The sequence below is a fragment of the Centropristis striata genome, chromosome 6 (genome assembly GCF_030273125.1).
Source record: "Centropristis striata isolate RG_2023a ecotype Rhode Island chromosome 6, C.striata_1.0, whole genome shotgun sequence".
Lineage (NCBI taxonomy): Eukaryota > Metazoa > Chordata > Actinopteri > Perciformes > Serranidae > Centropristis > Centropristis striata.
This window is the reverse complement of record NC_081522.1, coordinates 20,792,582-20,818,766: the sequence shown is the minus strand read 5'-3', so window position 1 is coordinate 20,818,766 and position 26,185 is coordinate 20,792,582. Positions and strand designations below refer to the sequence as shown.

Genomic DNA, 26,185 nt, shown 5'->3' with positions numbered 1-26,185 from the left:
GGCTAGTGTCTCAAATCCTCCTTAAAAACACACTTTTTCTCCCTGGCTTTTAATCAAGTTTAAGTGGACATCTTGCAAAAACTAAAATTTTATTAAAATGTTTAATTTATTTTATTATATTTTAATTTATTTTATTCTATTGTTGCACTGTGTTTATGTATTTTAGTTTTTACCGTATTTCCTGCAACTGTGATATCTGTACAGCACTATGGTCAACCCCGGTTGTTTTAAACGTGCTCTATAAATAAAGTTTGACTTGACTTGACTTGACTTGACTAAACACTTACTGGTTGAGGAAGGCGAAGAGGTAGCGCATGACGATGAGGACTGATCTGGGAATGGTCAGGAGGATCTTGCGGATGTACAGCGCTCTCTCATACAGGTTCTCTATTCCTAGAACAACAACAACAAAAAAGGTCAGAAGGAGTATTATGTTAATACAATAAAATATGGTAATAAAAGACGAAAAATATTGTTAAATTAATGCTTTGTTTTCATACACTGGTTGTCACCACACCACGCCCCGGCATTGAAATACAAGAGCTTATTGAAGCTGAGCCAATTACTTATCAGAATTACTGTAAGTCTCTGGGGGGCCAGCAAAGATTTACTAATGCAGTGATGTGTGAAATGTGTGTGTGTGTGTGTGTGTGTGTGTGTGTGTGTAGAGGGCACTGCAAATTTATCAGCTCTGTGGTGGTGACCCCAACTCAGCCTGTCTTTCCCTGCTGACACCAGAGAGGAAGAGGAAGAGGAAGAGGAGAAGGAAGTCAGCACTCTTTGTTTCCACCTGATGATGGGGACACCGAGTAGTTTTTCCTGCTCTAAATGAAAACAACATCCTCCTTAAACCATTTGGCCCAGCTCTCTATTATTTCACTTTTTTCCCTGCAAGAGTAAGTTTTTCTCAAACACATTTATTGCAGGAAGATTATCATAACTTAAAAAAAAAAGCATTTTCAATCTCTCTCGTTTATCAACATGGTAGACTGCCAACCTTTGTGTCTTTCATTACTATCTCATTTGTTCCGCTGTGGCACTTGAAGCAGCCTATTTTATTTGGCTGAGCTGGGGCTCTGCTGGCTGCTAAAAATAGCTCTGTCACCCTCCAGCCACTCTGTGTCATCTGGGATTTGGGCTCCTGGGATATTTGTGATGTATTTCATTTTTCATGAATACCTAACTAGGATTCTGCAAGGTTCCTGAGCTCTTCAGAAGCAACTATTTAAAGACCTACTCCGATGTACGCTTATACATCACCTACAAACACATGTGAGAACATCCCTGCTTGCTGCAAAGTCCCAAATGAAAGATATCAGTTGCTGCAGTATGTCGCTTTGGTGAAAGAAAAAAAAAAAAAAAACACTGTCAAGTGAGTGCAGTTAAATGGAAAAGTGATCTTGTAGCTGGTCTGAGCTGCTCCATATGGAATAAGCAGAGGGTTTTTAATATGGAGTCTGCTGGGCGTTCAGCCCACACTGCAATCACTGGCATGTTGAGCTGGGGAATGTAAACAGGGAATCCCCATCACTCATCCTGCACAAATGTGTAAAAGTACACCCAGGAAACACGCACAGACACACTTTGCACACTTAATACAAGTACACAAAAGCCTGCATGGACATAAAAACACAAACACACACAAAGCTGCAGGCTGCATTACAGCACACGATGTGCCCATGTGACTCTGTACGTGTTCAATTGTTCTTTAACAGAGCCTAAAGCCCTCAATGTAATGTCTTAAAAGATCAGAAAAGCCACACAAAGAGCTAACTGATCTGTGAACTGACTCACTGCAAAATGACAATGTGACTAGTCTTATGAGGACTTCAGTGCAGATTCAGCTCTGGAATCAGACGCCACTCAGTGCTGCGGACATTTAACATTCCACTGCGATCCTGTAAGCGTGGCCAGCTTTGTGCCACTCATGACAGATAATATCCTTCTCAGTCCTCGAGCAAATACCACAGAGCAGTATCAACACAAAGTCACAGACAAGGAGAAGTTGGAGACATTCTGCGCCAAAAACACTTTAACAGACAGTTAATTATACTGTTTCATCTGAGGACTGTATTTGATGAGATACACACTGTGTGAATGATGCCAATGATGCTAGCTAATAAGACTATTACTATAGATACTATAGTCCCAAAAAAAAACAGAACCAAAGACTTGAGACAGTACTTCAAACACATAATAGAAACATTAGCAAGCATTAACAATTATCAGACAATCTTATATAAACAAATCTGTACTGCCTCACACTGCTTCCTGACCATTGTGTACTGTGTATTTTTTTATTTTTTACTTTGTTGTAAATTTATAGATGTTTTTTTAAAGGCTTTTGAAAAGGCCCACACAGTGGGCCCAGTTTAAAGGTTTTTGAAAAGGCCCACACAGTGTGCAATGCAGAGTCCATCAGAGCTGGTCTAATGTCAGAATAATCTGGGGTATAAAACATGGCGTAGGGAGAAGGACACGTGTGTAAGGTTACGATGATATTAGATATTGATGTAACAATAACCATCTCGGGAAAAATATTACAGTTTCAAAGTATACACTATAACATTATTGTTCTTCTTCTTATTATTATTATTATCATTATCATCATCAGTTACAATGGCCCTTAAAGGAATGAAAACAGATATTGGTTGAAGAATTGCTTTGTTATAACTGAAACTTGAAGCAACTTATTTTAATGCAAGTGTGAAAGTCTCCCTTTTGAAAACAAATAAAAACAAAGAAAACTATAATTCCAGTTTGAACAAAAGAAAGTGAGTTATAAAATGAGTTAAAAAAAAGTAAACTCTCTTTCACTGCATCACTGCATGTGTGTGGTGCAAGTTGTCGAGTCTGACAGGTAGTCGAGGAGGAAGAGATGTGCACCTGCAGGGTCGGACTGCAATTCTTTTTTTAATATATTGTGGTATTTTAACTGTCAATTTTAATATAAAAAAATCAAGATAAAAATACTGTGTTGTTATGCCATGATCCACAGATACTTGCAGATGCACTCAGAATAAAACAAATGATACATAGAAATAATGTGGAAGTTCTTACTGATGCAGGACAGCAGATCATTGAACCTCTCTTTGGGGAAGAGAGGGTTCTCCAGACCACGGAAGTAAAGTTTGAGAACACCAGCCACCGAGTTGATGTCATGATTGTTCTCATCATCCGTCAGGGGGTCGTTTCCTAAGACACAGAGAAGCGAGCAGGTCAGCTGGACAGCCTTAATTATTAAAAATGCACATGATGTATGTGAAATATACCTAATTAACAACTCCAAAACCCACTGGCTAAACATGGTCAAAAATAAAAGTGTGAAAATGAGTCATCATGTACCTCTTTCGAATGAGTTCTTGATGTCATTGACTTCCAGCTGGGACCCAGAAACACGAAATATTCCTTGATGTTGAAGGCCTGCACAGAGCGACAGAGTGTAAGGAAGAAGGAGGAACAGAGGGTAAAGTCCACTCACAGAGAGAAACTCCCTCACTCAGCAAATAAAGCCTACTTTAGTTGGACCTAAAAGGCACATCCTGTTCGTTAAGCCCCTTCACTTTTCTAATTAAAGATAATTAATGAGTCCAGGAGGCCGCAATCAAGCTTCACTAAAGTGTCTTCCAGCTGGGATTAGGACTTAATAAGGGGAGAGGTCAAAGGTCAGGAGGAAGCATGATTAGTCTGCCGTTTGTCTCTTAGATTTGTACGTCATCAGTTGGCTGCTGGAGAATAAGAAGCAGCCCACGAGCCTGCAAACCACAAACTCTCTCTGCTGTCACATCTTAATGCTCAACGTTCTTTCACAGTGTCTTTTTCAATCTGGTTTAAAACCAATATCGTAAGTCATCAGTTGTGTCAGGCTAAGCTGCCTGTCTGTCTGTCTGTCTGTCTGTCTCATGGTATCTTTGGGAAACTGGGTGTAAGAAGGCTGCACCGCTGTAAACAGGATGGAATCTGCATTCTCCCATGACTGAACACACTGAAACCCCAACATGAAAAACTATGTACACACCCAAAACATTTAATGCCTGGAAATAACTTTTCACAGTTTGTTTATGAGAAGAATTCATCAAAGAAAATACAAATACAGTCATCAATGCATAACCGAAAAATTGTCCACAACATCCAACTCACCATACAAATTTATGTAGCGAATACAGCTTTCAACCACACGAGGGATAGCTTGTCCAGAGTCCTTTGAAGGCAAAGTAAACAAAAACGTGCAATGTCACATCATGTATCATTTGCCTTTTCCTTTTCTTTTATATATACACATACTTGTACAAAAGCTAGAGCCCGACAGATACTAGAATTTGAATATATTAATAACTGTTAATAATACATATATAATGCAACATATTACTTTTAAAAAAACGTGAATGCATTAAATATATTCAGTGACAAAGATATATCAAAGTAGACTAGATACATAGTAAGAAAACAGTTCTGCAATTCACTTTTTAACAAGCAAAACCAGTATAAGTAAATTTAAGATAACATTTAAATGTAAATGATTTTCAATCATTTTATAAAGAAAGTCCAATATATTTATAGGCACAATGAGCAGGATGTATCTGTTGCAGCTTGTAAACACAACATTCAGAGTAAGCCCCTCCCCCCTGGCTCAACGACAACTAATTAGCAAGTTAAGCAATCCTCAGAATAGCTAACTAATAGGCATAATATTGGTGTCCTGACAGGAAAATTGAACTGTTTAAGTTTTTCTGAAACATCCCCAAAACTGCAACATGAAAAAAGGATAAAACACAGGAGGGCAGGGTCTCTGCAGATAGAAACGACCCGAAACACCTCATCAGTGATAATCATAACAGATTAAGTTTTTATGAGTCTATACAGGAAAATCTTAATCATTGTGCCTTTAATATATAGAATGATGATATCGGCCTGCTGACGTATCGGTCGGGCTCTAACAGAAACGTTAACGTGATAATAAAAGTATACAGACATGCACACCCAGTGTAAGTGAAGTTGTTTAGACACAAAGTGAGGGTTACCTTTTTGAGATCTAACTGAGACAGACTGAGTTGACTTCCCCAGCTATGTGTTCACGCCCAGTCTCCCATGATAATTCACTGATCATGAGATATTGGAAAATATGTATAATATATATATATATATATATATATATATATATATATATACAAAAAGCACTGACTTGCTACAACAACAAGCATGTAGAAACCTGTTGTCCAGCACATTTCAATCGGCCTCCAGTGCTGCTAAATATACTTATTGTCTTGTTATGCGAGCAATCAAGTGCACTCTGTGTTTAAATGAAGGAGAGCTAATCTAAAGAGCCACACGCTCAATACGGAGCTGGCTGCAGGAGTGGCGAGATGAGAGGAGCAGCACCGTCTCCTTCAGAGGAAACACATTCCTCTCACGTATTTAGACGTGGACTGCACTCTTGTTCTGCTCTTGGTGCCAGCTGCTCCTGCAGCTCAGTGCTGGACAGGGACTCAGTACATGCTTTTAATGATAGTGGATCTGTTTACAGCCCTCAGGGGTATACGCACGGCCCCAACACAGCCACCATGCCAGAATCTATCGTTGGAGTGGAGCTGTGAGGGTTGCTGCACAGGTCTGGTGTATCAGGATTATGCAATACTATCTCTTTGGATATGTGAGACTGGGGACGAGGGCTTTATATCACATGAAGTCAATACCAATTTTGAAGTTGGAAGTGGTTTGTGCTGGGAAACACAATTGATACTAAAGATAAAAAATTTGCTGCAGCATCTTTGTTTAAGGAGAAAATCTTCAATTCAGTCGGTCTCAGTCTACTCACAGAAGTCAGGTAATGAATACAAGATACAGACAAACATGATATGAGGTTAAAAATGTTATTAGGGCAGGACAGTTAAAGGAAGACAGCGCAGACAAGCAGCATGGGCCCCCAAAGATGCTTCAAGGTGTCTACCTGATGTCGAGCGTGTGAGTTCCGTCGTCCGCGGCTACGGAGAGGTGTCGCAGAGAAACAGAAAGAGAGAAAAAAGCAAGACCCAGATTAGGACCACAGCAGCTGCCCACCAAAGCTTTTTACCAAGAGCGCACCCACATTCCACTCTGTGCTGGCATCAAACCCAAAAGGAAACAACGGGAAGTGGACAGGACCAGGCAGGACCGGACACAGCCACCAGTGAGAGGCAGTGAAGAGGCCGGAGGAGGGAGGCAGCACACCTTATCAGTCTGGCATCCGCTCCCTGACTGCCATTTACCCTGCTGTTTTCACTGGCCTCTGCTCCCGCTCTGGAGGAGGAGGAGGAGAGAATATCTCTGCCAGAGCAGCTCAGTGATGCCAGGTCAGCAGTGAGTCAGGGGAGCTGACTGAGACAAACATTTATCCCTCCAACTGCCATTCCTCTCCTCCTGCAGCCCTCCAAATCTATCAGAGCCACCCATACATCCCAGGCGCAGACTGCCAGAGCTCACTGACTCATGAGGAAGGTTTCCAGAATCCAACAACTATGTTGTTGTTTGTTTTTTGTTGGTAGAAGATAAATCAAAGCTAAAATGCTTTGGGGGAACCCACCAAAATGGCCAGAAAGCCAGAGCAAGACAGAAATTAGATAGGAGGAGTAGCAATGTCAAGCGGGCAGACTGGTAATCAGTACCTTGATAAATGACTCCAAATTGCCATTAAATAACCTAACATTAAAAACGGAGCGGGGTCTAGCCCGCCGGGTGCCGGTGTGGGTTTTGAGCGGCCCATTGGGATGTCTAGAATACAAAGAATGCATTAGAAGAAGTAAACAATGCAGTTTTCCTTTCAGAGTGCTTTATCTGTTCCCCAATAACCTTTATGTTCTTCAAAAACTTGAACTGAAGTAGAGGCCGACTAATCTTTAAAACCCTTCGACTCAAGATGATGGACGGGGAGAATGAGGGAATTTTCAGACACCGCTGAAACCCATGAATTAACTTTCCCTTTATAATCCTGTCTTTTCTTTCTCCACAAGATACCACAGGCCAGTGAAATATCAGACCCGCTGGGAGCATCGAATGTGTCAGCATCCACCTGATGACAGGCCCTGCAGGGGATTGACTCTCTCAGTGTGTGTGTGTGTGTGTGTGTGTGTGTGTGTGTGTGTTCTAATGCAATTTGGCTCCTTGTGACCAGTCGGACTGAGATTAGGACTCTGGTCCCTCCTGCTGCTCGAAGAAAATTATTGCGCTAGAAACCCTGAAGGTGTTTAAGATCATCTGATCATGCCAACACAAATACTTTGCAATATGAATAAAGTTGTCTCATGAGGCAGTAATGCAGTACCACCCCAGCACTTATTGACATTTTACTTGGTTACAAATACATGAATTAATCTCTACTACAGCAGGGGCGCAACTCACAAGTATTTCCATCACTGACTAATATGCCAATAGTTTTTTTTTTTCAAATGACTTTTTGATCTATAACATGTTGGACTATGAAAATCAGCCAAATTATTTCAGTCAAGGTGATATGTTCATGTGTCTGCATGTCTTGTTTTTTATTTTAAGGGCAACAAATATCCCAATTGAGGAGATATTTTTCTTGAAAAAAATATTAAACTCTCAATTACAGTCTGAAAATAGCTAAAGATAATTTTTTTTATCCATTAACTAATAAATTAATCTAATAACCATTTTAGCTCTACTCAAGAGATGTTTATTCAAAAGTTGTTTTTTTTCTCCTTTGCTTAACAGAGATCATTGGTTGTTTGATGTGACCCTTCCCCTGCAATTCTACAAGGAAAAAAAAGTTACAACTTGATTTTTTTCTGCTGTATTCTGTCATTTTTTTGTTATTATTTAGAATAAAAGTAAAATTAACTTAATTAACTCTCTTCTTTCCTGGCTGACCATTCACTAAGAATGGTTCCCTCAGACCTAAATGTGGTTATATTTTTTGTGGAGTCAAATGTAACTAAAATATGTAGCCTTAATAAATGAGTGACCAAAAAATAGTTACTTAAATTAACGTAATGGAGTATATTCAATAAGATAATTACATACTTGAACATAAATGATAGCCTAAGGGTTCCACTGACACATCTGTTCCTATTCGCTCTTTTGTCATTCTTCAAAACTGAAAGAAACATTTAAATTGCATGCTGACTCTTTCTTCTCTCCTCTGGTTTTCCCTAAATATTCTCCACCACCACCTCTCGTTCTCTCTACAGGCCTGATATATAGTCAATTGGGAATGGGTAGGACAGTCACGTGGTACCACGTTGGGCTATTTTTTCACAGAGTTTGTCTTACATTTAGTCATTTAGCAGACGCTTTTATCCAAAGCGACTTACAGGAAGAGTAAAAACAAACAATCAAGGTATAGTGCAATGATAATTAGTGCATCAATAAGTGCTAGTGACAATTCTTTGAGGATTAGAATTATCATGTGGTGCTAGGAAGAAGATGCTCTCTGAAGAGCTGGGTCTTCAGGAGTTTTTTAAAGGTAGAGAGGGACGCCCCTGCTCTGGTTGGAACTGGTAGTGTGTTCCACCAGCGGGGAAAAGAAAAGTCTTCATGGTCACGGAGGATTCACATGAGAATATCCTGAGGCAAACTGTCCTCGCCCACGTCATGAATGTCTCTGTCGCTGCTGGAAGAACAGCGGACTGGATGTGTGTCTTGAATATGCACAGGTCCTGAAGTGTGTGTGTAATTTACCTTGTGGTCATGTAGTCAGCTCTGTGGCCTGCGGGGGGAAGAGAGAAAAGAGAAAAGATGTGAGGAGAAGTTAGATGTGTGGACATGCCAGGACCAGTCTCTGAGGTCCCTGCGGTGCATTTTGCATATGGCTAGTGAAGCATTTGAAGCCTGCCATCTGTCCGCAACCGCTGGCCTCTTGAGCAGTGCAAACAAAACCCATACACACACCAGCCGACACACACAAACACAACAGGCAACACCTCAGCTACATTACAATTACAGTCCAAACAGGCACAAAGTTTACATCTGACGTAGATGCACAGACACACTAATCATTATAGAAATACACAGAGCTACAAGTTTGGACAGGACAAGTAAGATTAAGCACAAAATAGCTTCCAAATGGTTTTGGAGAACAGGGGTAGTTTGGTTTGTGTGGCCATCTGTTCCTGTGAGCAGGACCGGACCTGTCTGTGTGTCTGACTGACTCATACTGTACTCCAGCTCATTGACAACAATATGATTAAGGAGCGTGTGGGAGAAGCAGGAGGCTTTTCTCCTCCTCGTTAGCACGCGTCTCCATTATTCATTAAGTGGACAGTTTGACTGAGACCACCAGGACTGCTGGTTAGAACAATGACTGACTGAGGCCTCGAGGAAATTCCTCCACTGTGGACCAAGGAGAGAGCCTTGTAATGACCGCCACCCCTCTAATGCACGGCAGTCCATTAAGTTAGGAGCAAATCAATCACTAAGACGGATAATACAAGTTCACAATCCCCCTCAGCCCTGGCTTGCTTGGATAAAACCCAGATTACCATCTAGGAGCTTTGTGTAGTGGAAAAATTTGCCACAGAGAAGGCTGACATTAATCGTTCTTTTTAAAGAGTTAAATTCCAGCATTTTCAAGGTCTTTCAAGGAACTTAACCAAAACAAGTATTATCTCGCTTTTAGTCAGTTACGCTCGTCTGGACAACAAATACAGCAATGACACTGTTAAACTTCAAAAGCTAAAAGATTTTCGGGTTTACAGGAGTAATTGTGTAGCTGGAATACCAAATTATGCTTAAAAAACAAGCACATTTCATGGAGTATATTTAAATTCAAGCATACTCATAACCTTGAAAAGATTACTTTTTAAATTAAGCATTTTCCAAACTTTCAAGACTTTGTATGTTTCCTTGAAATTGCTTGAGTATGACTGCAGAAATTGGAAGAAATTCAATAACTCATCATTAGGTAGATTGGCTGTTTGAACACTGATTTTGGCTAACACATCATCGTTTTGGCAGAAGAAAGGCGGCGCATAAAAACTGCTGAAAGTGGATTTGACATTGAGAGGTACAGTGGGAGCTATAGGAGTATAAAAGTAAATGGATCGCGACTGTACCTTCACCAAGAGTCCTCTTCAGCAAGTCATGTTTGGCCTGCAGTTTGGAGATGAGATTACTGCCCTCCAGAAACTCCCGGAATTTCTGTGGAGAATTGAGAGTAATTACACGGCGGCCCTGAGTGCCAGCCAGAGCACCCGCTCTTAAGACAGCAATCTATGATAAGAAAGCCAAGGGCAAAGGACACGCTGAGAGTCTTTTTAAAGCCTTTATCAGAGCATGTCCATCTTCAGACTGGAACACGATAGCGGTTAGCCTTACAGAATGGGAATATTTTGGGAGAACTACCCCCTTTGCAAACTGATCAAAGATTGTTAATAGGGTTTGGTTCATGAGATTCGGGCTTTCAAGTCCGACAACATTCACATGCACAAAGTTTTTATTAAAGGCTTTGAATTCATATTCTCAGATTCATTTTAGATAAAGTATATAATCAGACAGGAGAAATCTGACATTTTCGCTTCTTTTTAAACATCTAAGTATAGAAAGCAAAGCAAGGCTTCAAAGAGAGATTTATTTCTATTTTCATACAGAAATAAACAGACATCTCTGAAGTCTTTTCCCTTTGTATCTTCTTCTCTTAAAGCACATATCTTCACTCACCATGAAGTAGAATTGCTCAGTCTCCTGCTGGTTGGCCCTCCTCTTGGCGATGCTGGGTTTGCTGAGGTACGTCTCTGACACGGTGGACTTGACCGACTCCGTGGATCGGCTGTGGTGGAAACACTCGGACACGTCGTAGTCTTCAATGGTCACCATGTCCTGGATGGTTGTCAGGGTGGCCTCTGACGTCTTCTTGATCTGGAGACAGAGTGAATGAGAGGAAGAGTTAAAGAATTGTAAAATCCAGCCAGCTTAAAAGCTAGATGTCATCTCTTCACTATCACAATGTTATCATCACAGCGTACCTAGCGGCTTGTATCATTGCACTCCCTTAAAACCCCCCCTCCACATCCCGTGACACTCTGAAAAATTCAGGTGTTTTCAGACAAGATGCAAGTTCCGGAAAAATCCACTAGTCCCTGAACATGACTCCCAGCCAAAGCAATCTATCAGCATGCACTCAGAGGGGCCAGAGGTGAACAGTGTCTGCTGGAGATAGTACATTCAGTCGCAGGCTTTTAAGATTCATTTCCATAACCGACTCTTCCCTGTCAACAGGAGTGTTTCAGCCGGAGCTTACACTGCAAATTGAGAAGAGTTGAATTCTTGGTGTTAAACTAGACATACACTAGTAGAGTTAATTATACTCTGGATAGAGTTCATCCATTATAATTAACTCTCAGTCGATAAATAGTTGTTGTCAAAACCGAGTGTAAAAAGAAAGTGTCACTAAATCAAACCTGTAAGTGTAAATGTTTAAATATTAAGTCTGAACTTCTTACTCTAAACTCTGATCCTGCATTTCACACCTCAAGTGTTAACGTCGCCCCTAGAGCTACATCTCAACTTTTAACGGTTACAATTTAATTAATTGCTTAATGAGCTAGCGGTTAGCATGCATGCTAGTCTCACTGTAACATAAAAAGTGAGTAACGGCAGTAAACGGTAAGTTTGGCTTGACGTCTTGGCTGAGTGAGACAAGTAATGCACTTTGTAACCACAGATATAAAACGTGATAAGATGATGCTATGTTTCGGAGTTGCTAGCTAGCGTGCTAAAGTTGTGCTAACGCTAGCTAGCGTGCTAAAGTGGTGCTAACGCTAGCAAGCCCTTCGTCCAAAGTCATTTCAAATTTCACACATCAAATTTACACTAACTCAGTGTAAAGGTACCAACACTCGAAAAAGTGTTGAGGTGTGGACCCATATAGACACTTTAAAAGTGTTAAGATCAACTCTTACAGTGTTGATTTGGGTACACTGATTTTACTGTGTATAAACGTCAGCACTTTGCAGACTGTGTCCCACCACTTATTGTGAGAGATGTTTGGTCAGTGCGAGTGCTCCAGGCCATGACTGTGTGCAGTTTATGATGACATAAGATGACAGAGGATGTGACAAACAAATTGGAGGGCAAATGAGCTTGTAACAGCTCCGTAAACTTTAAAGAGACCAAAGCAGATAAACATTGATTGTGCAGACTGTAAATAAAGATCTTGCAGGACAAATACAGTCATGGAAAAAAATGTTAGACCACTCTGTTTCTTCAATTTCTTGTTCATTTTAATGCCTGGACAAATATAATGATAACAAAAATAGCTGCTAAGAGTTTAATTTAAGAGCTGATTCTTAGACATGTTCCATGGTTTTCTTGATAATAACCAAAATTATTATCTAGAAAATCATGGAACCGTGACTCCATACATGATATGGGCCATACTTTGACTTCTGTGCACTGGTACATCCTTAATGAAAATGTATAAAAGCCAGGGTCAGTCAAGGGTCAACAGAGTGACCATTCAGCCTTTTTATCCTTCAAACTTATTAACTAACACAGTCCAGTCAATGAGTTTACTAATATAATACCACTATAGGGCCATACAGGCTAAGGACAATTGCATGAGAAGGAAATGCGAATAGGAAGAAAGAGAGAAAAAGATTAAGGGAGACAAATAGACAAGGAGGAAGAGACTAGAGACTGTCAAGCATGTGAGCATGAATCACTGATGCGGAAAAGCTGCAGCAGGAAAGAGGCCATGCTGGTGTAGAAACACCAACAACTATCTCTGAGGAAAAAAAATCAACAAAATGCTCCTCGTCATTCAACAGAGACACTCTGTGGGGGGATAAAAGTGCTCGATTGTGTGTGCTTTTAAAAAGGTGGGGGGACCACAGGTCAATGGTGCCCTGAGTGAGACACAGCTGGGAGTCCTCCTAATTATTCTTAATGGTCAGGAGGACCCCCACTCTAAGGTAGTGACCCCATTTCTTAGAAATTAAGCAAGTCTGACCTCAGTGCTAATGAAAGAACAAAGTGGATTCCTCGTGTGTAACTGTTATACACTCTGAGACAACAGTGGATGAGCTGATTTTTTGACCAATGACTCATTTGGCCTTCAAAAAGGAAAAAAAAAAACACCTGAGAAAGCAAGGTGGACTTCATCTCTTTCATGTGTAACACTGACGGATTACAGTGCTGACACATATGCTCGGGCAAAACATACGACAGGTTTGAACAGGACTAATGACAGCGTAGAAAAAGGAAATGGGGGATTCTGCGATTGTAAAACTTCCCAAAAACATCATCCTGTCTTGTGACAGCAGTTGGGGGGGTTATCGTTTGGTGATAAAAGAGGAGATTCTCTGCACAAAAATGAAAAATAACCTGCTGCCTTTAAGAGACAGAGAAAACATACACAAATCTACACTTACAGTATCACTTTACACATACGTGCTGCAGTTTTATCCACGGCAGGTGCCGACATATATTCATTAGTTACACGTTCTGAGTGTGTTGGGTCTCTCTCTCCCTGTGTCCCTGGCAGCTTCATCCCCGGTGGCCCCCGTGGAGGCGAGAGGCCCAGCTGTCATCATGAAGACAGGACCCATGCATGCGAGAGAATTTCTCCCAGTGAAAAAGCTGTTGAGTTTATCCATTATTCAGCAGACGAATAGTTACCAGTGTTCACTGCTGGGCTCAATTACAACGGAGCTCTTAGAGAGACTCGGTGGATATGCCCATTAGTTCCTGTAGCTGCACAGCAGACCTGGAGAAAGTCCCTGGGATTAAATTAAGTTTGTTTATTTTCAATAAAGAGCCATGACTCATGTATTTCCTACACTGCTACCCAGTATGAGGAGCTAAGTATCAGTCTGGCTTATTTACAGTCATCTCTGGAATGAAAACAACTTCTGCGCTGTCAGAATCCAAAATAATTCCATTCACCGCGTTTTAAAATCAGTGTTATTCTGCAGGGCAGCAGTACAGCATCACACATCACCATCACTCATCACAGCTCAAAAGGCAGACTATGAAGTAAATGTGTAATCTGCTGATCATCCCGCTATGAGCGCACACACACACTCCCACACACTCACTCACACACAGGCTTTGATGTGCTTCCCTGAGATTTATCAGAGAAAAACAAACACTCCCTGCAAACAAGATGGTATTAGATTGCCAGAGTTTAGTGTGAAATGTCTTGAGAACATAAAAGAGAGAAAAAACAGCCTGTGTTAGCTCCGGTTCATATGGAGGCAAACAAGATCTAAATGGCCAGATTATTAAATCTGAAAACGAGATGAACCACGCTGTCTGACTGAGGAGCTGAAATGAGCGGTGTCCTTTGAGAACAGACTTTTTTTAATGAAAAAATTTTGATTGTAATTTCTGCAGTGAGGCACCCAGCTGGGCCACCCGTTAGCAAAAGCCAGATCCAGAGTTTTCTCCCCAGGCCGCACTTCCACCCACCACTGATGCAGAGTAAATTATTCAGCAATGTTTTCTTTCACTGTTTCACGGGAGTCAAAGAGGTTTGAGGAAACAGCTGCACTTCTATTAAGCACTGCCCTGCAGCCTTTCCTGGCCGGATAAAGACAGACTCTTTTTTTTCTCCCTTGTACATTTGACAGTCGTGCTTGTAGGTCGTCACAGCGCTTTGAAAGTTCATTTTTCAAGGATGTATCTGGCACGCTGTGCCCGGGAAGAGAGGCCATCTGGTGATCCTAACACAACGCAGCAGCGCCCTCCAATTCTGACCCACCAGGACATCCGCTTCATCGAGGCAGGCGGACAAGGACATGAAGCAACCAGGGCTTGTCATCATACCCTCACACACACACACACACAAACAAACAGAGGGGTGCATGTATATGTGTCCAGTTGCAAAATAACTGCACATACTGCAGGCAGTGTGAACTGTGGTGACACCAGCTAGACCCTGACCAACCCTGATACACAGCATAAAGCCTAAAAATATGTTACTTAGTATGGCTGCAACCAGGGATTTCTTTCCGTTATTAACGATTTCTATTATTTATCGATGAATAGTTAACCCTCTGAACCACAAAACCTGGTAGCAGATTTGAAAGACATATTTTCTTTAAAATAAAACCGTTTTACCATAGCCAGAAACTGTTAAAATAGATAATAAATACAATAATAATAAAAGAGTGTTGTCGAAGTTTTTCACAATTCTGGTGTTCCTTGAATTAATCATATGTGACAAACATTTTTGTTAGAAAAAAAAAAAATATATATATATAATCTAATAAATATAAGCTAAAAATTGTGATATTTAATCAGAATCACTTAATCCAACAGGTCTCATTTAAATATTTTGCCAAAAATGAACCGTTTGCACTAACCACATCCTATAAAAAACATTAAATTATTTAATTAATTCCTTAGTGCAACTGAGAAGCCATGTGACGAAAATTCAGTGAGACTTTTACTGACCTTTTACTGACAGTGCAGAGAGGAGGGGGGCGAACAGTTAGTAAAGGTTATAATGAGGTAAATAGTTCAAGATGTATAGCATGTGTAGCTCCATTTTTTTTGTACAATATTGGTCACACTTGGGGAGACCTAGAAAGTTATTGTATTTTTAGATTTCTTTTTTTTCTCAAATTTTACAAGAATAATTTATCAAATATATTCAACTTGCATTTTATTCTTTTGTGATTTTTGGCTTCAGAACTGTGTTATGCAGCACTAAAGACATTTTTGAGATTTCTTTGCTTTTAGCCATGATTGTGCTGCTTCCAATTAGGTGCTTATATGTTGCAGTGACAAACGAGGCCACAGTGAGTAAAATGTCACACGTGCAACAATCACCCTGAAGCTGTTTCCGCTTCAGAGGGTTAAGATTCGGAAAAAAATGTAGAAATAAATAAAAAAATAAAAAAATCCCCAGTGTGCATTCATTCAATTTAGAATGATTATCAAATGTGTGACAGATTCATTTTTATTTGCTTTGGCTCTAGTAATTAGCACATTAAATAACCGCCAAAATCCAGCTATTTTATCTACCATTGTATATTCCAGTAGATGTACTTTCAGTCAACTTCACAAAGTGTCTGCAATATGATCAAAGGGAATGGGAAGTCACAGTGGATGTAGAGGAAGTTTAGTGACATGCTCCTGTGATTCTTTGTAGTGGGATAAAAGAAAGAAAGTGCACCGATGTGGAGGGAGAGAAACTGAGAGGATAAAGAGACTGCAGTGAGAGAGGAGGCAGGTCAGACATAACACAAGCCAGCGTAATGGATAAGAATGCACTCAGTCATAGTATCTCTCCCCTATTTGCTTCTGTTTTCTAAAAAAAATTATTACAATTACAACTATTACTAAAACAATTTAAAACAATGCATCCTGAGAAGCAGAGATGCTCCTCCAATGTCAAAACATTGCAGTGCGGGACAGGTTTGTGCAAATAAAAGTGAAGCAGAGAATTCTACCGGTGGGAGCAAAAATGGAGGCTTCACAGAGCCGGTTTGATGGCTACCTGCAGGGCATGAGAGAGGAAAATACAGAGTGTGCATGTGTGTGTCTGTGCAGTGTGTGTATGCAACAAAAAAAAAACTTTGATTCTTCAGAGATCATTAGCAACTATTTCTCTGTCTCACCTTGGATGACTTCTGGCTAAAGTTAACTTTCTTTAGTAGCAGTAATGCTATGCAGCTGTCAGCACCATGCAACCAACAAATAACAGCAGGATGAAACTCAACAACAACAATAATGTGAGAGCAGCAAGGAATATGTTTCACATATCTAGATCCCACACACAACATACACCTGTGTAATGACTTTTTACCTCTTCGTTCTCAATCTTTAGAGTAGCCAGGCGAGACTGAAGCTGCTGGAACCTCAGGATGAGCTCTCCGTTCACCTGTGGCTGCACTGAGATCTGACACACCTCGGGGAAAAAAGAAAAGAAAGAAGAGTGAAGTTGTGAATCAGGAACTTGAACAGCCCATTGACGGAACAAGGAGGCCACGTAAGCTCTGGTTTAAACAAGATGCAGGCATCCGAATTCTTCTTCAATTGCAAAGCAAACCATGGTGACGTTTGCTAAGTGAATGCAGACATCCACACAACAACAGCAAGTAAACAGACATGATATCAGCGTTGGCAGTGCCAGCCAAACAGTAAAACTCGTAACACATGTTGAGCTACATGACTGCAGGGGGAGAATTAACACATGATTTGTCAAATTCCGTGCCCCATAAAACCTGATTCGGCAGCCAAGACGCAGTAAAACGCTGCACTTAAGCCACTGAAATCAGACCTCATTAAGTCTGAGACTTTTTTTTTTTAAATGAACTCCAAGTTCACTTCCATGCTGTTCAGTATATCTGCAGTGCAACACATATAAAACTAATGACATAAATGTGGTTTATTTTTTGCATATTTCCCCTCCGAATACAGCTACAGTTGTGGAGTTTTGTACCTCATCTCCCATGTGAGACTGGAACTCAAATTTTGTTGGTGGGCAGAAAGCCGTGGGGTACATTTCCATGAACCTCTGTCGGTCACTGCGAGGGTCTAGACTGTCCACGGCGTTCTCTATAATGTCAAGACCCTCGTGCCGTGACGTCTCAAGGTTGTATTCGGCTGACAGGTAGGTCCTCAGGGCCCGGTTCAGACTGGCGTGGTACCCCAAATCACAGCACTGGAAGAGAGGAAAGAAGAGGGTCAACATTATCCTACACAAACTAATACTAGACCAGGGCTAGTACAACATTTCCCCCCTTATTTTTACTGACAACTTGCTGATTATTCTCTCAATTATCATAAGAAAACAACAACCTGTTTTGTCTATTTCACCATCCAAAACCCAAAAATGATTGAATGTTTGTCTTGTGTTGCCAATGATAGTAAATCAAACTTCACATGTGAAAACCTGGAACATTCATTCATTTCATTTATTGATTTACAATTTCAGAAAACACTTCTTGATAACCTTCATTTCTATTGTTACTGAGGTATATACAATAAATGCAGACAACTAAAAAAATACCTACAATAAACTAAAAACTTTTCTTGACAATTACCATAAATTATTATCAAAATAGTAGCCAATTAATTTTTTACCCTTTCATCTCTACACTTAACAACAACAGCTGAATCCAAATAACTAATGTTTTCTTCAAACAAATAATTTTTTTTTCTTAGAATAAAGTCAAAGTCTACCTGTAATTGACCGGTATATGGTAAAAAAAAAAAAAAAAAGAGATCGATCTTAAATAAGACAACTTTCCTCATAAACAGTCCAGCACTTCTGACTCAGCAGTGTTGGCTCTGTGTTACACAATGTTACCTCCAGGAACTAATGCTGATTTTTAATAACTAGAACCTTGGCCAAGGTCTCTCCTGGGAAGACACACACGCCCCAGGCACCCACAAAGACACATACACACACACACACACACACAAACAGATACACACACAAGCGAGACATGGCCTGAGTGATAGGCAAACACAAAGCAATACCAGCCAGCTTGTACGCTTTGTTTTCAACTATAAAAAGTCGCCTTCATCAATAAACAAATGTGTGTGAGCCTGCACATACAGCTCACGCAGAGAGCATCCCACACACACACACACACACACGCACATACACACACCCTGGTGTGATGTGAAGGCTTGTGAGCAAAGCAGGGAGAGGAGTAATTTCACCACACAGCATGTCGCTGAATAGAGGTTGCATTTCTCTTCTCCTTCAGTCCTGTCTGGAATATAAAACCCTCAAGAACACGAGCTTAAAACCAGACCTTCTCCCACTTCTAGTAAAAGCACGCACAGTAGTTTATTTCTAAACAAAATAATAATAGCCTAAGTGAGTCATAAAATAAATATAATAAAGTCATGTTGATCCGTACAGAAGCAGAAAAGTCAAACAAGGCCAACTGCTTCAAAGCAGAGCAGAGAGACATGAGTGATCTAGTGAATGGAGTGATGACCCGTAGCTGCACATGACAAAAAACACACACAAAAAGGTTTGAGCATCAGGGTCTAGACCAGTGTCAAACTCAAATACACAATGGGCCAACTTGAATAAAATCGCGGGCCAACATTGAACAAATAAACCTTTTAATATATACCAAACATGTTTTGCTTTAACATTAAATATGGAACCAGCAACGCTTATAAACATACAATATATAACTAAATAGTGCAGACATGCAAATTCAAATTTCATAGAAAAAACACATCAATGTCATTCATTTATTAAATAAAAATGGTATGCCTCTTTTCTATTTGCATCCTTCTGATTTAAATATAAAAATAAAGTTTTTCAACAGGTTAATACATTTAAAAATAAAATAACAATAATAAATCTAGTATTAGCGGTAAATGCGCCGTATAATACCAGCGGGTCAACTTTTATAGTACAATAATAATATAATAATTTGATATTGGCTCGCGGGCCAAATAAAATTAAACTGCGGGCCAAATTTGGCCCGCGGGCCAGAGTTTGACCCCCCTGGTCTAGACAGTTTGAAAGATGTGGAAAATGTTCAAAACACTGGAAAAAAATGTCAGGAAAACATGGCAGAACTTAATATATATGTGGGTTTTCAATAATGACATGAAAAGAAGAAAAGACTAAAGAATAGTTTTCCTCACAAAAGTTAATAAGCTGCTTTAATTCAGTCCTGCACTGTAATTTCCATCCCACAATATGGTGTCCTAAGATCTGTTTTATATCAGGCCCGGCTGCTAAAGTCATCAGTCTCTCCTCTGATCGTGATTTTAAATCTGAATAGCAATAGGTCTACTGCATGAGAAGCACAAAGGCACATAATAAAATCTACCTTAGTAGATTAGGAGTCTGCAAAGTGTGTGTTCTGTTTATGTAAGAATGTCCTCAGCACAAAACTTTTCCCGGTCTGTGCCGAAGATGAAGCTGTCTCCGGGAACGGCTGCTGATAAAAGCATGTGGTTTTATACTCACATCAATTATGTCCGACAAGTCGTGGATGTAGTATTTGAAAACGGAGGAGTTTGACGCTTCCAGTGTCAGGAGGTACTCGTTCCTCGCTTTGATCGACTTCAGCTTGTTTTCGGAGTACTTGGCTTGGCGCTGATGAGAGAATTAGAGGCGAAGAATGAGAAACACAACAACAGAGCGATCTAGTGAGGATAAATTTAATGAGTCGAGAATTGCCTTTTCTGACAAGTGATTGTGCTTTAATGTCTCCGCACGCATCTCTGAGTTGAGACTGGATTACAGGCAAAAGAACCACTTCAATAAACATTAGAGCAGGAATAAGTTAAATTATGTTAAAAATAGCAGGAAAAAAAAGAGGAACAAGAACGAAAAAAGAAAAGCCTAAACTAAAAACAGCCTGTGTCCTTCACTTCAACTAGGGAACCTCAGTCTGAGCCATCTGTCTTTAGACTACACTTCCTCTCTAGCAGACAAATACATGGTGTCAGTTAGTCACGTCCACTGACCAATGGGCTCTGACTCACACACTTCCAGATCGTCCATATTTTAACACTTCCCAAATGCATTCCAGGAAGAGTCGTGCTTAAAAAGCCATTGAATCATTTGTCACAGCGATTTAACAGAAAGCAGGCCTGCTCTGACAATACAAAACTGCTCTTTAGCTGCGACAATGCTTTCAGTGGGTCTTTACTTCACTTTACTCAGGTCTGTGGGACTTGTGTTGTTGTGTTCAAACTAGGGATGGGGAATAATAAATCGATGATCGATTAATTATGGCATCATTTTAGATTTATACACCTATTATTTATTGCTGATTGGTATTTGGAATTGTTTGTTTTATTGTTGATTTTATGTACAGCACTTTGGAGACATTTGTGTTTAAATGTGCTATACAAATAAAGTGGATTGGATTGGATTGGATTAATGGTTGTTAAGAATTTGGTCGATCACGTGGTATTTTTAAGCGATCTATGTATTTTAATTTAATTTTAATTTTAATTTTTATCTCTGACTGTGTATCAGTAATCACTGAACTGAAACACGCCAAGCGTTCAGTTCTGCAGCCGTACGTCAATAAGCCAATGAGCTGAGAACTAAGTTGGATAAAGCTACAGTTTGCAAACTGAAAGTTGTAATAACAATTATAAAACACACAGAAATACAAGAGTATTAATTTGAGCAAAACTAGCTTACTGCATGAATTACTAGGTTTAATTTGATCCAAAACTTATTTAAACACAAAACGCATTTAAATATGCAAGATTACTATGAAAACTAACCTCATGCCTCTTCGGGGCTAAAACATAAAACATTGTACTCCTTGACGTTATCTTTACAGTTTAATCTCAGTTGATTTAGTTTTTTGACGGGATCAACTCTCTTGTTGTCCTTTCAAAATAAAAGCGTCTGTTATCAAAGCAGGCTCTTGCACAGTACTGTATATATATATTTTATTTTGGGCATGTATGCATGCAGCGATTAATTGATTGTTAACGTTATAGATAATCGAGTTAGCAGGATTCTTCCAAACATCCAGCCCTAGTTCAAACTACTTAAATAAAATGTTCGATGGAAAAGTGAACAACTAACTTGGTTTAAATGCAATTTTCACAAATGGGAGTAAAACAGTTCGGTGATGGCTCTCTACCTTCTCTTTCATCTTCTCTATCTTCTTCACAGAGCTGCGCCTCTGGTATTTGTCCTCCATCCGGATGCTGAAGACTGGATCTCCCCGGCCGATCTGCTTCTCCTCTTGCTTCTCAGCCTCCTTCAGCTTGCTCTCGGCACTGATGCTCTCCGAGTGGTACATGTGGTAGGTCTTCATCACCTGGACACAAACAAAAGAGTCAATAAGCTGCAAAAAATACATTATTTAAGGCCTGTTTGCCATAATTTCCTTTTCAAGATTAGTAAAGGGCAACATCCTGAAACTGTGCTGCGTTAGTTTGAGTTTTAGGTCAGTTTCTGTGGGGTCAAAGGTCAGAACAATCCATCTTCATAACCCAGGCCGCCCTTATAACCCACAACTAAGGCTTCCATCCTTTGACCCGCTCATTCATCACAAATCGATGCCACTCATCTCACAGCAGGCGGTCGGTCTCTCTCTAAACCGCAAACCAAAGACAGATTCTCTGCAGCCTTTTATATCAAGCACTCAAACAACCACATCCAGTCCAAATCACTGCAGCTAAACTTAACATGCTGCCTTTATTGATCTGTGTTTTCAGTTGATTAACAACACATTCAAAGGCTTTACAGTTATATTAATAAGATGTTTGGGTGTATTTCTGTAAATCAAATACAGCCATTATGGGTACATGAGATAAGAAAGACTTCTGAGAATTGAGAATTTTATGTATTTTACAATCTCATTTTACATGACTAAATTGTTTTATTTCTATTTTTCCCCATGTCGCAAATGATTCTAAAATACATCCATTGAAAGATCTGTTTTCATGAAGGTTATAATGGCAAATAAACTAAACCCTTCCTCCCCTTATGTCATCACACTGTAGCTATTTAGTAAAAGGGAAATGGATTATCTTGATGAATGGCTGATTAGCACTACTTCCTTAAGTTTGAGTCATCATCCTCGGAAAAAAGCTGGAGTGTGTGCAGCATTACTCATACATATCCCACAGATCCATTAGGCAGTGACTCAATAGTTAAGACTAAGTAGCAGGTAAACCACAAAACACAAACAATGAGATTTTGAAGAGAACCGAGTGGTTATTAAAGTCTTATTAACACTGGCCCACGTCGTCAGGAGAACTGACACATGAGTGGGGGGCTCTGGAGGGCAGTGAATCACTGAGTGTGGGAGAAATATCCAGTCCATGATGCTAACATGGAGTCATAGGCAAGAGAACTCACTGACCCTCACACAAACAGAACCACACCTTCTCATTCAATGGGTTTTCTTTATATTTTTATTGTCAACATCATAGATTAAAACTGAAGAAATCAAAACTATGAAAGAACACATATTGAATTATGAAGTAAAAAAAGTGTTAAACAAAGCTGGAATGGTTTTCAGTTAACAGGTGCGCATTGTCAAGAGTTAATTTGTGGATTTTCTTTTACATTACATTACATTACATGTCATTTAGCTGACGCTTTTGTCCAAAGCGACTTACAATAAGTGCATTCAACTTGATGGTACTAGACATAGACCACAGGAATCAAGTAAGTACATAACTTTAAGAGCTAACTGTCATCGCTAAAGGAGTGCTATATGGTAAAGAAGAAAAGAAGAGAAAAGAATAAGAGCTTTTTTTTTAAAAAATATATATGTTTGGTGACCATGACTTCTTGCCTTCCTAATGTGTTTGAGACCATCAAAGCAAAAGATGGTTACTTGAAACAATCCAAAGTATAAAACATATTCTGGTGTGTTTAACAATTTTTGGTTTACTATGTAATTCCATGTGTTCCACCATAGTTGTGATTGTTTTTAATATACATTTATGATGTAGAAAATAATATAAAGAAAAGAAAAGTCATTAAATGAGAAGGTGTGTCCAAACTATTGACTGGTACTGTACATGCAGATTACCAATTGACATTTACAGCGTTTTTACTTTTCGGTTGATATAAAATAAGTATACAACCTGCAGTAAAAAAACACTGTCCCATCCGCAGTCAAAACAGAATGCTAGTGTTTGGTAAGCAAGTATAAAACAGCAAAAAGCAGTAGCATTAAGAGAAAACTGCATCCAGCAAACATTAGACCTTTTAGAGCTGTCACACCTTTAAAAGTGCCAACTGCAAAATACAAGCTAACCCAGTCCTCACAGAGGTCACAGACCCATGGGTGCAGGAGGACAGGAAAGGGGGCAGGAAAGGACAGATGAGGTGTTTATTAGAAGTTTCTTTAAATCTTTCCAAATAATTATCCCAATATTAAAAATTGAATAAAATTTGTCCAAAGAAGCAACCAAACTACATTGTGCGTCTCTCTCTTCAGAGCTTCTATTCATTCAAACGTATACAAACATTAAATCAGTCTTCTGAAAAAGGTACATAGGTTAATGGCAGCTGGCCAACTGTACTGGACTGAAAACAAAGTCAGAAAAATACATTCAAGCTCTCAGGAGAATGCGGCAATATAGAGCACCAGTGGTTTAACCTGGAATGAACCAAGTCCAGCAAATTACAGCTCCACAACCTGTGTATGCAATACACTTGTCCGCACTAAACCTCAACTGCAGTACAAATAGAGACTCACCCATCTCAAAATCTAAACATCTTTCCCCCAAAACTGAGTTATTCCTGTACGAACAACGCAGCAAAGCCTGATTTGTCTGGAGCCCTTTGCCTTTGGTGGGGTTTGGCCTAACTGGAACCAGTTTAGAGATGGCTGACTGACCTTGGGCCGTGTACTCCTCACTTACTGGTCTGGAGTCTGCTGCTGCCTGTGTTTACTTTGGTGTTTCTTTTAGAGGGACATATTTAGAGACAGAGCAGACCTGTTATTTCATTGGCGGAGGCCGACATCGGGACTGCGGCTGTCTGATGCAATAGTTACTCAGTGTGTGTGTGTGTGTGTGTGTGTGTGAATCTGTTGCATACGTGCATGTGTCTTCCCACAGGGGCTACACCAGGTCAAATCTGTGTGGACTGTGGTGCGAGTGACACACATTGAGTTTGGAGTAACACGTTTGTTGTGTTTGGAGCAGTGTGGCCATCAACTGTAAGTGTAACCGCTGTGATCCTCTATAGTAAGTAACTGGAGACTGTAGAGGCAAACGGTGCTTGCAGTGGTGGACGGGGGTGTTTCCACTCCCTAGGATTATGGCACTGTGTCCTGTGTATTAACGTATGTATTCCCAGAGTAGAGTAAGGAAATTAAGTTCATAAGAGCCATTAAAAACAGAAAATATGATCTCTTACAAGTCAAAGAAACATAGTATTGATACGTATCTGTTTATAAAAAAATCAGTTCATTAGGGTAAAAAAGATTGTGTTTCATTTTAAAAGAAATCAGACTTTCCATACAGTTTGAGCAACCGTTTGAGAGATCAAATATCAAACATTAGGATTATGGCACTGTGTCCTGTGTATTAACGTATGTATTCACAGAGTACTCGCACTTTTCTTTGCTCTCTCTTTCACAGGGTGACGTGCTGTGGTCCTGCTCGGCATCACTCCTTCTGGTCTCAGATGGGAATGCTCCTCTCCTGGTCCACTCACCATCACTACTGGCCAATGGTGGCGCTTCATCACCTGCTGCTGTACCCCTCCGAAAACTCCTGCTTCTCTCAAACGTCTCTCTATCCTCCCTCCCTCTCCCCCTTCAACCTCTCTCTACTCTATTCTACTCTGTTGATCTGTCCTGTACAACGACATCTATTGCACGTCTGTCCGTCCTGGGAGATGGATCCCTCCTTTGTCGCTCTCCCTGAGGTTTCTTCTTCTTTTTCCCCTGTTAACCCTTTATCAGGCAAAGAAATATATTTGGTAACTTCAGTGGATATCAAAATGGGGTCGAGAAAAAAGTTGCAAATTTACTAGATTAAAGTGGCAAATCTACAAGAAAAAAAGTTGCTGATTTAAGAGATTTTAAGTGGTGAATCTGCGAGAAGAAGGTCGCTTTTTCCCCCCACTTCTTTCTCTTAAATCTGCGACTTTTTTCCATTTAGATCTGCCACTTTAATCTAGTAAATTTGCAACTTTTTTCTCTAAATGTTTTTATTTTTTATTTTGGATATCCGCTGAAGTTACCAAATACGGTTCTTTGCCTGATAAAGGGTTAAAAGGGTTTTTTGAGGAGTTCTTCCCTGGCTGCTGCGAGGGTCTAAGGACCGAGGATGTTGTACCATGTACAGGCTGTAAAGCCCATTGAGGCAAATATGTGATTTGTGATTTTGGGCTATATAAATAAAATTGACTTGACTTGACTTTTTATTCCATGTCTTGGGAAGTGACGACAACTGCCTCCACTTGTATCTCCATCTGTGTATATCCCAGGTTACCATGACGATCAATGACAACAACATGTGTGAGGCCTTATAAGCTAGTAGTCTAGTAGGGCTGACTGGGGCAATTAAGGCAGTGGAATTAGCTATTGATTCATGATTTAAATACCTTTCTCCACTAAGGTCAGAACTACACCCAGAAAACTACTTACAGCAAAGACATTGAAAAGAAGAGATAAAATGCCCAGAAACTCGACTGCAGCTATGAAGCTGGTTTCGATGCAGAAGTTTGATGGTTATTCACCTGATGAAGGTGTAGCAGCTGAAACATTGCAATACATATATGTCTTGCAAGTTAGACAGTTTGGGAGTCTTCTTT

General features: G+C 40.0%; 1 protein-coding gene across 3 annotated transcripts in view; it reads right to left on the bottom strand.

Annotated features, from left to right (window-relative positions):
* srgap1a (SLIT-ROBO Rho GTPase activating protein 1a) overlaps positions 1-26,185 on the bottom strand; it is a 96,328-nt gene that overhangs the window by 19,762 nt on the left and 50,381 nt on the right. For 2 of the 3 annotated variants that reach the window (XM_059334541.1, XM_059334543.1), the window contains exons 5-16: positions 21,537-21,716; positions 19,892-20,020; positions 17,384-17,605; positions 16,748-16,849; positions 10,654-10,851; positions 10,050-10,134; positions 8,677-8,704; positions 6,642-6,747; positions 4,141-4,201; positions 3,346-3,423; positions 3,061-3,195; positions 288-393 (exon numbers count right to left, since the gene is read on the bottom strand). In XM_059334541.1, the coding sequence (XP_059190524.1) occupies positions 288-393; positions 3,061-3,195; positions 3,346-3,423; positions 4,141-4,201; positions 6,642-6,747; positions 8,677-8,704; positions 10,050-10,134; positions 10,654-10,851; positions 16,748-16,849; positions 17,384-17,605; positions 19,892-20,020; positions 21,537-21,716 (1,430 nt within the window). Of the gene's footprint in view, positions 1-287; positions 394-3,060; positions 3,196-3,345; positions 3,424-4,140; positions 4,202-5,947; positions 5,982-6,641; positions 6,748-8,676; positions 8,705-10,049; positions 10,135-10,653; positions 10,852-16,747; positions 16,850-17,383; positions 17,606-19,891; positions 20,021-21,536; positions 21,717-26,185 lie in introns of all 3 variants that reach the window. The other variant, XM_059334542.1, reaches the window with a different exon arrangement.